This window comes from Balaenoptera acutorostrata, chromosome 15 (genome assembly GCF_949987535.1).
Source record: "Balaenoptera acutorostrata chromosome 15, mBalAcu1.1, whole genome shotgun sequence".
Taxonomy (NCBI): domain Eukaryota; kingdom Metazoa; phylum Chordata; class Mammalia; order Artiodactyla; family Balaenopteridae; genus Balaenoptera; species Balaenoptera acutorostrata.
In genome coordinates, this window is record NC_080078.1 from 16,394,890 (window position 1) to 16,409,493 (window position 14,604).

The 14,604-nt window shown below is 44.0% G+C and overlaps 1 protein-coding gene across 2 annotated transcripts in view; it reads right to left on the reverse strand.

The window, feature by feature from the left end:
- Positions 1–9,610, reverse strand: part of ITGAL (integrin subunit alpha L) — a 42,283-nt gene extending 32,673 nt beyond the window's left edge. The window contains exons 1-8 of one of the 2 annotated variants that reach the window (XM_057530219.1): positions 9,502–9,610; positions 8,331–8,433; positions 7,633–7,724; positions 7,453–7,520; positions 5,010–5,127; positions 4,755–4,885; positions 3,421–3,566; positions 11–143 (exon numbers count right to left, since the gene is read on the reverse strand). In XM_057530219.1, the coding sequence (XP_057386202.1) occupies positions 11–143; positions 3,421–3,566; positions 4,755–4,885; positions 5,010–5,127; positions 7,453–7,520; positions 7,633–7,724; positions 8,331–8,433; positions 9,502–9,556 (846 nt within the window). In that variant the 5' untranslated portion in view covers positions 9,557–9,610. Of the gene's footprint in view, positions 1–10; positions 144–3,420; positions 3,567–4,754; positions 4,886–5,009; positions 5,128–7,452; positions 7,521–7,629; positions 7,725–8,330; positions 8,434–9,501 lie in introns of both variants that reach the window. The other variant, XM_007186407.2, reaches the window with a different exon arrangement.
- Positions 9,611–14,604: the final 4,994 nt, after the last annotated feature.

A 14,604-nucleotide genomic window follows, 5' to 3' on the forward strand; every position in this document is an offset into this window, starting at 1 on the left:
GAGCCCGTACCCCAATGATGTAGCGGATGATGTCTTTGGCCACGTCAATGTTGGCTTTGTCAGTGGCTTCCCCGTCAGTGATGATGATAAGCACTTTGGTGGCATCTGGCCGGGCCCCCAGCTCTTGCCGGAACACCTCGGTCCTGTGTCCCGGAAGGGGGGGGGATGTGAGAGACTCCCCGCAAATCACCTGAGGTCTCCCCCTCACCCTGCTCATTAAGTCACTGTCCTGCTGATTATGCCAAATCCCTTCTCACAATTCCCAGACAGCTATTCCTGGCCTTCAAAGCTCTCTTCTGAACCTCCTTCCTCACCCTGGTTGCCATATCCCTCCTTCTGGACCAGTGGTCTTCAGCTGAGTTCTGGGCAGCCACGAGGTTGTCCCAGAGTCTGTGGGCAGTGAGGGGAAACTCTGGGCTTCCTACTCTTCATTTCAACCACGTGGCAACTACCCTTTAATCAGTTAGATATGCTGGTGATCTAGGTGAGATTCCAGTGGAAGGATGGGCTCCACGGCAGAAGGAAACTGGAAAGCCACTCTTCTAGAGAAAGCTCATATAACACCCCCTTCTGTCTCCCCTACCATTGCCAGGCTACCTGTACATCTCTGCTGCAGCAAATCTCCTAGGCAATCAAAGAGACTTGTTTCTGTGTCAGTTTTTCCCCAAACCAGATTTGCTGCTGTATCTCTGGCTCCTGACTCAGAGTAGGTGCTCAGTGCATGCGACAGAAGAGAAAGAAGGAAGGACTGAATTCTGGACAGGCCGAGCCTCCAAATTCCTGCCCTGCCCACAGCCTCCTTCTGAAGCAAGACAGGCTGCCCACAGCTTCCACTGGGACAGCCGCTCTATTTGAACCATCCTCCCCTCCTCACCCCACAGCTAACCAAAGATGGACAATTAATCCAAGAGCAGCCAGTCCGCAACCCCTGACTTATGGCATGACCTGTACTGGGAACAGAAGCTGAAACTCACCTGGAGAGGCCACAGTGGGAGGTGAAGAGATACAGAGAGGAGGGTGGGAGAGCTACTTGGAAGTTGCCAAAGACAGAGGAACCTGATGGGCGGGGTCAAAACCACGTCTTGTTCTATCTCGGATGCAAATGTTTCCCCAACTTCCATCCACCTGGACATGGCCTATCATGGATCCTGTTCATGGATTTCCACCCTGGTTTAAACCACCATCATCTCTCGTCTGGATTTTTCAATAGTCTGCGAATTGGCATCCTGTTTCCACCCTTGTCCCTTCCACAGTCTAATATCAACCCTGCAGCCAGGGGGATCCTTTTAAAAACATAAATCAGATTATCACTCCTCTGATCAAAACCACCAATGATTCTCATCTCACTCGGAGGAAAAGCCAAAGTCCTCACTAGGGCCTCATCCAGACTTCGATGATCTCTCTGACTTCACCTCCTACTACTTGAACTCATCACTTCTTTCCAGCCACACTGGTGTCCTGGTTTTTCTGTGAACATTCCAAGCATGGAATCAGGGCCTTTGCTGTTCCCTCTGCCTGGAATGGTCTTCCTTCAGGTATCCGCATGGCCTGCTTCCTCACCTCCAACAAGTCTTTGCTCAGATGTAACCTCCCCTGATCTTCCTATTGAACAGTGTTTTATTTGTCTTTGTAAAACTTACATCTTCTACTATATGATCTAATTTACTTATTTATCCTATTTATTACATTTCTCTCCCCTACCAGAATGTTAAGCTCCAGGAGGGCAGAGACTTTTCTTTGTTTCGTTCACTGTTAATTCCTAGCACCTAGAAAATGGCAAACAAAAACCTGCAGACCAGAGCCAGCCCACAGCTTGTTTTTGTACGGTCTCTGGGCTAAAAATGGTTTTTATATTTTTGTTTTTAAAGAGTTACAAAAACAAAGAAGAATATGCAACAGATAACAGTTATGTGGCCACAAAAGTCTAAAATAGTACTATCTGGCCCTTTATAGAAAAAAATCTGCCAAGTTCTGACCTGGAACACTACCTGGCACACAGCCAGATGGTCAAGAATTATTTATGAAATACATTTCCATGACCACTTCTTTTTGTTCCCACAGTTGACACCTTTTGGGGTATCTTCCCATCCTGTGGGGACCCAGTTCTCTAAGAACTGTCCCCTTCCCAATGGAGGTGGGACCCCTGAATCCATGTGACTCTACGCCATGAAGTAGAACAAGGCCTTAGCTGGGTTGACCCATGGACACACAATCTAGGCTCAGCCAATCAGATTTCCTCCCCTGGAAGCTAGAATTCAGGTTGTTCACCTGAACTGAGGAACTGAGGCTGCCATTTTTTCAATGGGCATTGTTTGATCATGTACCCACCAGAGCCATCTACAGACAGAAGAATGAAGTAGACATGACAAGTCAAGTAAGCCCCAGAAGAAAAGAGCTGGAAACACATGCAGAGTCTTGAGATACATCACATGCATGTTTAACTTATGCAAATCCAACTATACATGCTTGGCAAAGAAATATAAATGAAAAATATAAGTGTAATAGTACGGGAGATCCTTTCTGCTATTTCACTCAATCTGAGCGTATGCCCCGGGGGAGCATGAGATAAGAGATGTAATTCTCTTATTCCCCAAAGTGATCTCGGTTTCCATGGCCATTCTAATGTTTAAATACAGGTATTTAAAAAATACACAATATGGCCCTTTAACACAGTCCAACTACATTCATCTAGGCCTCAATTTAAACACAGTAATCTGATCCAACTCTGGGTAAGTAGGTTTAGAAAATCAGGATATGCTAATTTCCAATATGGGACTTGGATATATTGACTCTGATGAACAATTCAAAGAATAATTCAAAAATAATTTGACTCTTTGAGATTTGTATTCATACACTGACTTCAAAAGCTGATCCCCAACTAAGATGTGACTCTACCGTGGCTGCCATCATTCACAATCTCTTTTCAAGTTCTGGTTCTAAACCCTCATGAGGCCTGGAAATATTCTCTGTCCCAAAGGTTCATGAGCTATCCCTGCATCCTCTCATGAATTCCCCTTTGGGATTTAGTTGGTGTAGAGTCCTGTTATAATCAAAAGAACCCCGGAATTCCCTAGCGGTCCAGTTGTTAGGAGTCTGTGCTTTCACTGCCCAGGGCCCGGCTTCAATACCTGGTCGGGGAACTAAGATCCCACAAGCCACGTGGCGTGGCCAAAAATAAATAAATAAATAAAAATTTAAAAAAATCAAAAGAACCTGGACTATAACACAATATTGTAAATCAACTATATACTTCAATAATAATAATAATAAAGAACCTGGAATATAATTGCTCCACTAGAATGCTTACAATAACCTGCCCCTTGCTGAACCCACCTGTTGAGTTCCTACACCTTGCAACTTGAAGAAGCTAGTACACACAGAACAACCGACGGATGGGCTCTCTCACAAAAGGGAACTCACGCGACATAGTTGATGGCACCAAAGGTGTTGGTCAACAGGCGCATGTGTTTGACTTTGGCAAGCAGAATATCAGGGTCCTTCCATTTAACATAATCCAAGAAAGTAAATTCTGTTTTGTAGGTTGAGGAAAACTGAACAGCTGCAAACTAGAAAAAGGAAGGAAGACATAAAATGTCGTTACATAGTCCTTCCCACTTGTTTGCGCCAATCTCTACTTTTTTTTTTAGTAAGTTTATTTTATTTTATAAATTTATTTATTTTTGGCTGCGTTGGGTCTTCATTGCTGCGCTCAGGCTTTCTCTACTTGTGGCAAGCGGGGGCTACTCTTCATTGTGGTGCGCGGGCTTCTCATTGTGGTGGCTTCTCCTGTTGCAAAGCACGGGCTCTAGGTGCGCAGGCTTCAGTAGTTGTGGCATGCGGGCTCAGTAGTTGTGGTTCGTGGGCTCTAGAGCGCAGGCTCAGTAGTTGTGGTGCACGGGCTTAGTTGCTCCGTGGCATGTGAGATCTTCCCGGACCAGGGCTTGAACCCGTGGCCTCTGCATTGGCAGGCGGATTCTTAACCACTGCACCACCAGGGAAGTCCCACCCATCTCTACTTCTTATCCAGGACCTGGGCAACCCAACTCCACATTCCTGCCTTGAATCATTCTTTTGTTTTGTTTTGTTTTGTTTTTTTGGCCACACTTCTCAGCATGCAGGATCTTGGTTCCCCAAGGATGGAACCCATGCCCCCTGCAGTGGAAGCATGGATTCACCAGGGAAGTCCCTCGAATCATTCTTTTGAAAATGAGGCTGTATATAAACAAACACAGAAATAAATCAACCTGGACCCCCTTATGGAGCGCTGTCTGCTGGGCTCCGGTTCTCTGGGTTCTGCCTACCTCATCAATAGAGATGGCTCCCAGCAACCATATTTCTGCTGAGTGACCCTGCTAAACAGGATACAGTTGGCTGGGACTGAGGTGAGGCCAGTCAGAATCTCTTCTCTGAGAAACTGGAATTTGCAGAGGGAGGGGTTGCTTGAGAGGAAGATTGGGAAAAAAAAAACACCTCCTCCTGAAACTTTAACATGTGAACTTGGGAGCTTTCCACAGGCCTATGTGATCTAAAGAAGCTGAGAGCCAGTCTACAGAGAGAAAGAGAAAGAGAGAAGGAAGCAAGAGCCAAAAAGAAACAGAAATGAGAATTAGGTAGAATCCTGGAAGCAGACGTCCAGTAATAGCCATGCCCTTAGGTTCTAGAGACACCTTGTACTAAATTTTCCCTTTATGCCCTTAGCTAGCTCAGGTAGGCATCTATTGCCTACAACCAGGAATCCTAACTAATATATTTACCTGGTAGGAAGAGTTGCTGAGTTTCTTCATCACATCCTTCATGAAGTCCAGAATTTTCTGAAATTCATCTTGCTGCAAGCTCCTTGAGCCATCAAACAGAAATACCAAGTCTACGTTGCCCTTTATACATTCTACAGAGGCCAGACACAGAGGGACTTGGTAAAGGGTCTCTGAGGGTTGGCCTGCCCATGCCAGTTCCCATGTATGGGCAACCACTTGGAGGTATTTTTACCCACCGGATCCCCCGTTCCTTACCCTGATAACCAGGGTGCCCTTGCAGCACCGGACCCCTCAGATTCTGGCGGAAGAGGTAACACAGGCCACTTAGATAGATGTTCTGGTCACATGTCCGAGACATTCCAGGGTCACAGGCCTGAAGGAATCAAAGATTTTTAAAAAGCTTGGGGCTTCCTCTTGCTGTGTGTCTTTTGGGCATCATCAACCAGGAACAAGAACCTTCAGGGTCATCATCCCCCGACCTCATTCCCATCATCCAACTGGTTACCAAGGCAAGGTAATTCGGCCTCCAGGTATCTTGTATCAGGCTCTCCATCCCCACTACCAATGTTATATGCCAACGGATGCTCGCTGCCTATAGGACGAAGTCTAAACTCCTTAGTTTGGCATTCATATAGTTTACAGTAGGCACTATCTTACATTTCCAAACCCATCCTCTTCTATTTCCAATTACACATTCTGTGTTTAAGCCAAATCAAATGACTCCCTATTCCCAGAATATACAATGATGTTTCTTTCATTTATGACTATCTTTCCTGCCAGACTGTAATTTCTTGAAAGTCAGGGCTCATGTCATGGTCATCTTTGCATCTCACTCCCCTTACCCCATCAGAACCCAGCACAATGCCTGGCATGTAAGAGTAGCTAAGTAATCAAGCTCCAATTAAATACTGGATAAATATTTCACTCGTTTAGCTTTCTATTTCTCATATACCTGTGTCAGAAAGATGCTGTTGGGATGAACTGTAAAGAGTAATGGACTTGTAATCAAATAGGAATTATATTCAAATCCTGGCTCTACCTCTTTAAAACCATGTGATCTTGACCAGGTCTTTTAACCCCTTTGGTCCTGTTTCCTCATGTGTAAAATCTGTATACTATCCCTATCTCACCTGAGTGTCTTGAGGATTAAAAGAGATAAGGCAGTGTTTCCCAAACTTTAGGCGTTTGTGTACCAGTTCACAATTTCTGTCATATGGGCATATCATCCACACTATTATTTACTTAATATTTTATTTAACTAAAATTTACCTTTTTTAAAAAAAATATTTATTTATTTATTTATTTATGGCTGTGTTGGGTCTTCGTTTCTGTGCAAGGGCTTTCTCTAGTTGCGGCAAGTGGGGGCCACTCTTCATCGCGGTGTGCGGGCCTCTCATTATCGTGGCCTCTCTTGTTGCGGAGCACAGGCTCCAGACGCGCAGGCTCAGTAATTGTGGCTCACGGGCCTAGCTGCTCCGCGACATGGGGGATCTTCCCAGACCAGGGCTCGAACCCGTGTCCCCTGCATTGGCAGGCAGATTCTCAACCACTGCACCACCAGGGAAGCCCAAAATTTACTTTTTTAAAAAAATTGAAGTATGGTTGATTTACAATGTTGTGTTAGTTTTTGGAGTACAGCAAAGTGATTCAGATATATATATATACACATTCTTTTTCATATTTTCTTTTCCATTATGGTTTACGACAGGATATTAAATATAGTTCCCTGTGCTATACTATAGGACCTTATTGGGGGAGGGAGGATGGAGGAGGGAAGGATTGGGAGTTTGGGATTAGCAGATGCAAACTATTATATATAGGATGTATAAACAACAAGGTCCTACTGTACGGCACAGGAAACTATATTCAATATCCTGTGATAAACCATAATGGAAAAGAATGTGAAAAAGAACATATGTATAACTGAGTCACTATGCTGTATAGCAGAAATTGACACAACGTTGTAAATCAATTATACTTCAATAAAATTAAAAACAAAAACAAAAAACAAAAGAAAAACCCAAGAGGAACTTGTTGTTTAAAATTTACTTTTTTAAACTTTAGCCTCATCCTGTGCAATGCGAGCCAAGAAATCATGAATTTAATGTACCTGTTGAATATTTTTTCTAATAAGCCATTAAATAAATATATGACTATTAAAACATTAAAAGTTGTGTACCACCACAAATCATCTTGTATATTAACGGTCACAGATATTGTACATTTGGAAAAAACACTGAGATAACTAAGGTCTCAAAAATAGCTGACTGATAGATGGTCCTCAATAAACACTGACTGAATCTGAATCTTTCTGATGCCTATAATCTTCTATAGCACGGGTCCCCACCCCCTCGGTCCGCGGACCGCTACCCTTCTGGGGCCTGTTAGGAACTGGGCCTCACAGGCGGAGGCGAGCGGCGGCAAGCAAGCAAGCAAACCTTCATCTGCCTCTCCCCATGGCTACCCTTCACCGCCTGAACCATCCTCCCATAGCTCGCAATACCGCCTGTACCATCCCCCATCCCCCCGCCAGCCCGGTCAGTGGAAAAATTGTCTTCCACGAAACCAGTCACTGGTGCCAAAAAGGTTGGGGACCGCTGTTCTATAGGATCTTTAATCCATTTTTTTCTTTCCTTTGTCTCCCTTTCCTAGCATCAAGCTTCACAGGCGCTGATATCACACTGTACAGAACTCTTACCAAAAGGCTGTCACTTGTGGGGTCTGTCGCCAAGGTCATTCCCAAGTACTTGGAGGTATAGTTGGAACCTGCAGGCACCAGAAGATTGGTCTGGAGGAACTTAGGCAATCCCGGTGTGATGGGGCCAGCCTCGATTTCTTGGTACCGTTCCTCCCAGCTCCCAAATCAGTTACTCACTACTCAGTCTGACTGGCAGGCAGTGTCCAGTGCCCAGCTGGCACTGATAGAGGTTTCCCATGTTGTTCCCCTCACCTGGAGCTCCCACGACAACCCTGATGAGAAATCGCATCTGTGAGACGGAGTTGCCCAGGCCTTTAACCACCCACTCCTACCTATTAAGGGGGTTCAGACCCCCCACAAGATATCTCAAAGCAATTCAGCCACTCCTCTTCTGGGTGACTCCTCGGCCCCCATCTCGTCCCTATTGAATCCCAGATAAATAATCCAATATGACAGAATTCTAGAAAGTTAAGGATCTTTTCCATTTACAGTCCAGAAAAACAGAGGCCCAGAGAATGATCTGCTAGAACGTCACATTATGAGTTCATTCAATCAGCCAACAATTCAAAAGTCATTTATGGCCTACCTGCTATGTGCTAGGCTGTGGTATGTACTAGGGAGGGGTGGGGATTAGAGAGAAAAACCAAATCTCTGCCATCAAGGAGCTCACTGTCTAGTCTGGGAACGAGTCTGGAATCTAGGAAGTGTGGCAAAGTGTTTTAGGGGTTGTGATACATATCCCCTTCTATTAGGCACTTATAAGGTGCTTTAATGATGGATGGTCCTCATCCTACTATCTGTTGCTTGGGTCCCACCACGGACTCCTCGAAACAGGAGGGTCCTGGCCAGGGCAGGGAGGACCTGCGGCGACAGCTCACCCGTTTCCAACCTGCAAGACGCGGTACCCAAAATGCCTCCCGGCGTGTGGAATGGAGAAGTTTTGCACGTGTCGCACATCCAGGTTGTAGCTCCAGGCTGGGGCTGAGGGATACCAGGACCAGGTCAGCCACTTCCGGCCAGGGACACCCCCACGACCACCCCGGAACGGCGGTCGTTGATTGGCCGCAACCCACGTGCCCCCAGTGGGCGGCCTCACCCCCAAAGACCTCGCTTCCTTCTCCCCAGGCCGCCCACACCCGGGGCAGGGCTGGCAGCCCATCTCCTGGACTCCAGGAAATGTGGAAGCAATTCCCTACTACCGAGAGCTCTGGCAGCGCCATGGCCTGGGGAGGACACACAACTTCCCGATTGGCCCATCAGCAAAGAAGGAAGGATGAGAAGGCGGAGGCCCCTAAGAGAGGTCAGAAGGCCCCCCCCAACCCCCGAGGCGGTGGGGATGCCCCAAGGCAGGGTGCATCTCCCCACACACACCCACTTCTCCCTTGGGCTTGGGGCCCCGTCGCCCTGAAAACTCAGATAATTAGCCTCAGGCTCCCTCCCCGTGAAAGTTCAAGATCCCCTGATCCTGTGAAGCTGCCTCCTCACTCATGTAATGCTCCCTCCCTCCCCACCCCACCATGGACCAGTCTCTGCCATAACCATTAGATCTCAAATTCCCCCATCACATCCCCCACCTAAGCCCCAAACTGTCCTTTTTGGCCTTGCTTTCCTTCCAGGCCTCAGGCTCATTTCACAGCACCTTAAGATGTCAGAGATGCTGGCCCTGCCATTTGTTCAGATGAAGAGACTGAGGCCCAGAAAGGGGGAAGGGACTTGCCTAAGATGGCAAAGAGAGGTAGAACCATGGGTAGGACCAGACCCTAGACCAGCTGTCCATACCCATTAACCATCCCCCTTTTTTAAGGGCACACTGCCCCGTCTCTCACTGCTGCCACCTTTGTCTCCCTTTTCTGTCTTTTCCTTCAGACCTTGCCTATACTTTGACTTTCTTTCTTTTCCCCCTTCTCCCTCCAGGATTCCTGGGCCCCACGTTACCTATGGCCGATCCCACACTTAAAACAGCTGCTCATTTACTCTGGTTCCACAAAGCCTTGCAGTTTCCCTGGGCACAGACACATGTCCCCTCCCCTCCCCACCCCTCTTGCCTACCGAAGAGAAAAGGCCCAGACAGCAGCAGCCTTATCACCATGATGCAGGAATTCATCTTTCAAGGGGCTGGAGGGACCCGACCCAGGTGCAGTCTCAGAGGGCTCTTGGGATTTACTGGCAACCTAGACAGGGTGAAAGAGGGAAATGATAATGCCCCGGGGCCTCTTGCAGTGGAACTTTCTCACAGAGGCGCCAAGCTGGTGACACTGCACTGGGGGAGAGAGGGTTGTGCCTGGAGGGGTTGTGAAACCGCATGGGTTCAGAGAGGAAGTGTAAGCAGGTTAAAGACACTTCCTGTGCCTGCTTGCATTTTCTTATCATCCAGGGGCAGGCAGCACAGTAGTGCTGCCCGAGAGCTGCTGTGTCTCAGTCCTTCACCAGCACACAAATTTAAGATTCGTTAAAGCTCAGTGGAGGATTGGTCAGATGAACTGTGGTACAACCGTAATGGAATGCTACGTAGCCACAAAAAAGAAGGAGGATTGAAAAAAAATAAGATCGGGGCGGGGGGGGTGGGGGGAAGAATGATATAGCTTTCTCTTGATGTTGAAAGATGCCCATGAAATACTCACCATCGAAGAAAAAAACAAGTTACAGAACAGTATATTTAATAATTCGTTCTGAGTCTAAAACACAAACAAAAAATAATAATTTCCACAGAATGGGAGATATATGATTTGCAAGTCATCTGATACGGGACTTGTATCCAGAATATATAAAGAACTCTTGTGGGACTTCCCTGGTGGTCCAGTGGTTAAGACTTTGTGCATCCCCTATAGGGGTCGCGGGTTCCATCCCTGGTCAGGGAACTAAGATCCCACATGCCGTGCAGCATGGTCCAAAAAGGAAAAAAACAACAATGACAAAACAAAACAGAATATATAAGGAACTCCTGTAACTCAATGGTAAAAAGACAACCCAGTTTTCAAGTGAGCAAAGAATTTGAATAGACATTTCTCCAAAGACAGTATATAAAATGGCCACTCAGTACACGAAAATGTTCAACATTTTTAGTCATTAGAGAAATACAAATCAAAACCAAAAGATACCACTTCACACCCACGAGGATGGCTAGAATAAAAAAGGAAGAAAGAAACTAAGTGTTCGTGAGAATATGGAGAAATGGGAACTCTTGTACTTTGCCAGTGGGAATTTAAGCTGGTGCAGCTACTGTGGAAAACAGTTTGACAGTTCCTCAAAAAAGTTAAACATAGTTTCCATGTGACCTAGCGATTCCTAGGTCTAGACCCAAAAGAATTGAAAATATGTTCACAAAAAAACTTATACGCGAGTGCTCATAACAGAATTATTCATATTAGCCAAAAACTGGAAACAATGCAAATGTCTACCAACTGATGAATGGATAAACAAAATGTGGTCTATTCATACAGTGGAATATTATTCAGTCATTGAAAAAAGAATGAAGTATTGGTACATTCTACAATGTTTGTCCATGTAGAATATTTGTACATTCTACAAACATTCTACAATGTTTGTCCACAGACAAACCTTGAAAACCATGCTAAGTGAAACAAGTCAGGCACAAAAGGTCAGATATTGTATGATTGCATTTACATGAAATGTCCAGAATAGGCAAATCTATAGAGACAGAAAATAGATGAGTGGTTGTCAGGACGGGGGGAGTGGAGAATGTGGAGTGACTGCTCTTGGGTATAGAGATTTTTTTTGGAGTGATGAAATGTTCTGGAATTAGATAGTGGTGATGGTTGCACAACTTTCTGAATATATTTTTAAAAAACACTAAATGGTATGTGATTTATATCTGGAAAAAAAAGAAAGAAAAATGGAAGTTGAAATTATGGGTGTGTTTGTAAAAAAAAAAAATCTGAAAGGACACACAACCAAACTCCAAACAGTGATTACCTCTGCAGAACACGGATTACACATTTCTGCATTATCTGGAAGAGGGTGTATAACTTGGGTAATTAAAAAAAATAAAAATATTAAAAACACAACAGAATAGAGGAAGTGTATTTGTTTATGGGAAAGCGATACTGTTACACTTCATATTCTCTCTGTTGTGAGGAAATCCTGCTCAACCTGCAAGGCCACTTCCAGTGTCACTGCCCTGGAGAAGGCTTTTGCAGTCAGATTACCCATAATCTACTGCCAGGCAGTTACAATTTGACAAGCTGGCTCTTGATAATTAGATGATATTAAACAGTCTTTTTCAAATTCAGTTAAAATCAGGTAAGTCAGACTGATTTCTTTGATTCTCTGTACGGCAGTTTCAATTTACAGCTAACCAAATTCTTTTGTTTTGTTCTGAAATTACAAAAAGAATATACATTTTAAAATTCAAACATCACAGAAGTGTATAAAGTAAAAGGATAAAAACTCTAGAGTAACCATGGTTACCAGTTTGGAGCCATACGTTCTTCATGACAAAAAATTATTAGTTCTAGTAGTTAACCATACAGGTTTGATCTGTTTGGAAAAATTATAATTCTCCTCTCACCACGGAACATCTAATCCAGAATTAATAGTCAAATTAGCCACCTCCAGTGTGAGGGTTTTCCTTTACACCAGCTTCAAATTTTAGATGCTTGAGTTAGGGCTTAAGTTTATAGAAACTTTAAGTGTATCAGTAGCAACGAATAGAACACCTGGGATGAAAGGATGCAGGAAACAATCTCAGAGTCTCCACTGCTTGGATTGTATTAGTTTATGTGTATGTTTCAGCAGGTGGGTATACTCATTTGTATATTTATCATGTTCTGGTTTTCAGTTTAAAAAAACAAAAGAATTATACATATATATAATATATATATATATATTATATATATATATATTTTTTTCCCCACTTCTTTTCAAGGTTTATAAGGCTGAGGAACTATAAAGTACAAGTAAGCCCCAAAGATTCTAGGAAGTCAGGGGCCCAATGCAGGAGAGAGCAGGTGATTCCCCTGAAGAGCTGGGCTGCAAAGATCTCAGGCTGGGACCACACGGGGAAGGCCTGAGGGGCAGGATGCACCTTACACACACACACACACACACAACTTCTTCCTAGTCATGTTCGCCAGCTGCCTTCATCATAACTGAGACTCAGTTCTCTGAGGGCCCAGATCCTCTGAACTGTCTCTCCATTCCATCCCTTCTGTTAGAACCTCCATCAGTTTTCACCTGAACAATTTATTGCCACTGCAGCTCTTCTTTCCCTCAATCCCCTCCCCCTAGAGAAGGTTCTACCTCCCAGGTACTACCACAGTAGCCTGGAGAAACCTGAGCATATCTCTCTCACTCTTTAAAACCCCCGATGATTCCCCTTTTGCACACACAAGATCGAGTCCGAGCTCCTTGGTATGGCTTTCAGGGGCCTTGTTGCCTCTCTGTGCCCCATGATCTAACCTACCGAATGTCTCCTCAGTGGACAAACAGACCAAGCATCTAGAGAAATGTTTATGAAACACAAAGTGTTGGCCATACTCGCACCCCTTTCTGAGGAAAGCAGCTTCAGTAGGTGGTTTCTGTATGATGTCATATTGGCTGCATCAGATGAACAGCGTGGAATGGATTCTGTTGGTGTGGTGATGGCTGACTGGACCCGAGGTGATGCCTGGGGCAAAGATGGCCATGGATAGCCTGGACCCAACACATGCAGCTCTCTCCAGGATGGCTTGGTTGTTCCACTTATGAATTGTTCCACACAGGGTCATGAAAATGGACTCAAACATATCACGTCACAGAGGAGTGACAAATGAGATCTCAGATTGGGGAGTTCCAGGTTACACAGAATCCATGCAACTAAGACTGAGCCAGTGGGCTGGATGCCTCAAGTCTGTGTGTCCTCTGTGGGGTAAAATGATCTTAATGATGTCTTATTTTTCCGTAGGTTCATCTGAAAATGATGAGAGAGAATTTTCTCTTGCTCCACTCAAGAGAGCAAACAGGACTTTGTATCACGCTCTTTTGTATCTTCATCACTGCTCATTCCATGGTCCAAGCCATCACCATCTTGTGCCCAGATTTTTTTTTTGCATCAGATTATTTTATATTTTTTGATAAATGTATCAATGCAAATAATACTGTAATCCATGTTCCCTTCTCCTCATGCCTTAGAAGCAATAATTACAATCGTTTGAGGGTAATGAAGCTTTTAAATTTTAGTATGTATAAGTATCACAATATATATATCTATATATGTGTGATATTTATGACTTTTAATTGACATAAAATGATTTCAAAACTGTATAAAATGTTCTGCACTTTGGTAACTCAATATTATGTCTATGAGATCAAAGTGAATATATATAATTCTGGTTTATTCATTTTGATAGCTGTATAATATTCCACTGTTTGGATATGCTCATATGCAGTCTTCCTTTTCTGATAGATGTTGAGTTGCAATGTTTCAGTAAAAATCCTAGTATATGTCTTTTTGTATATTCTTTATAAATTCCCTTATGGTATAACCCCAAGGATAAATTTTAAGTCATAAGGCATACACATCTTCAAAGACAATATATAATATTACCTGATAATAAATTGTCTTTCAGAGTAGTTATTGCAATTCTACCAATTCTCCTTTTCTTTATTTGTCAATATCTCACTTTTTTTTCCTTGATGTTGTTGTTGACTGAAAAAACACTGCACACCATAAAAGCAGTGAGTTTCAGTTTTATTGGGGGACCTTACTGAGAACTATAGCCCAGGAGATACCTCTCAGTTTGCTCTGAATAGGTAGGGGAGGAGCCAGTGTATATGTGATTTTTTTGGCTGGGAAAGACATGTAGTCAAGCATACATCTTGGTAAAAGATTACTAACCAAATCATAAAACGCAGATATCTCAAGTTAGTGATCTTAGTATTTTCTATGTCTGGGAAGATGCAAGACTCTGGGGTCATTGACATTCTCCCTTAGATATGCACCTTAATTATCTACATCCAAAACACAGAAAGCTCCATCTTACTTTTCTCCTTCCGGAATGCCCTTCCAGGTGCACGGTCGGTGGGCAACTGCAGTAGGTTGCAACTTAATCCTTATAGAACTGGAATGGTGGGGGGCAACATTCTTTGTTTACCTTGTAATGTCCAGTTTTGTCTATTAAGCCATATATGTAAATATATATATATATATCTTAT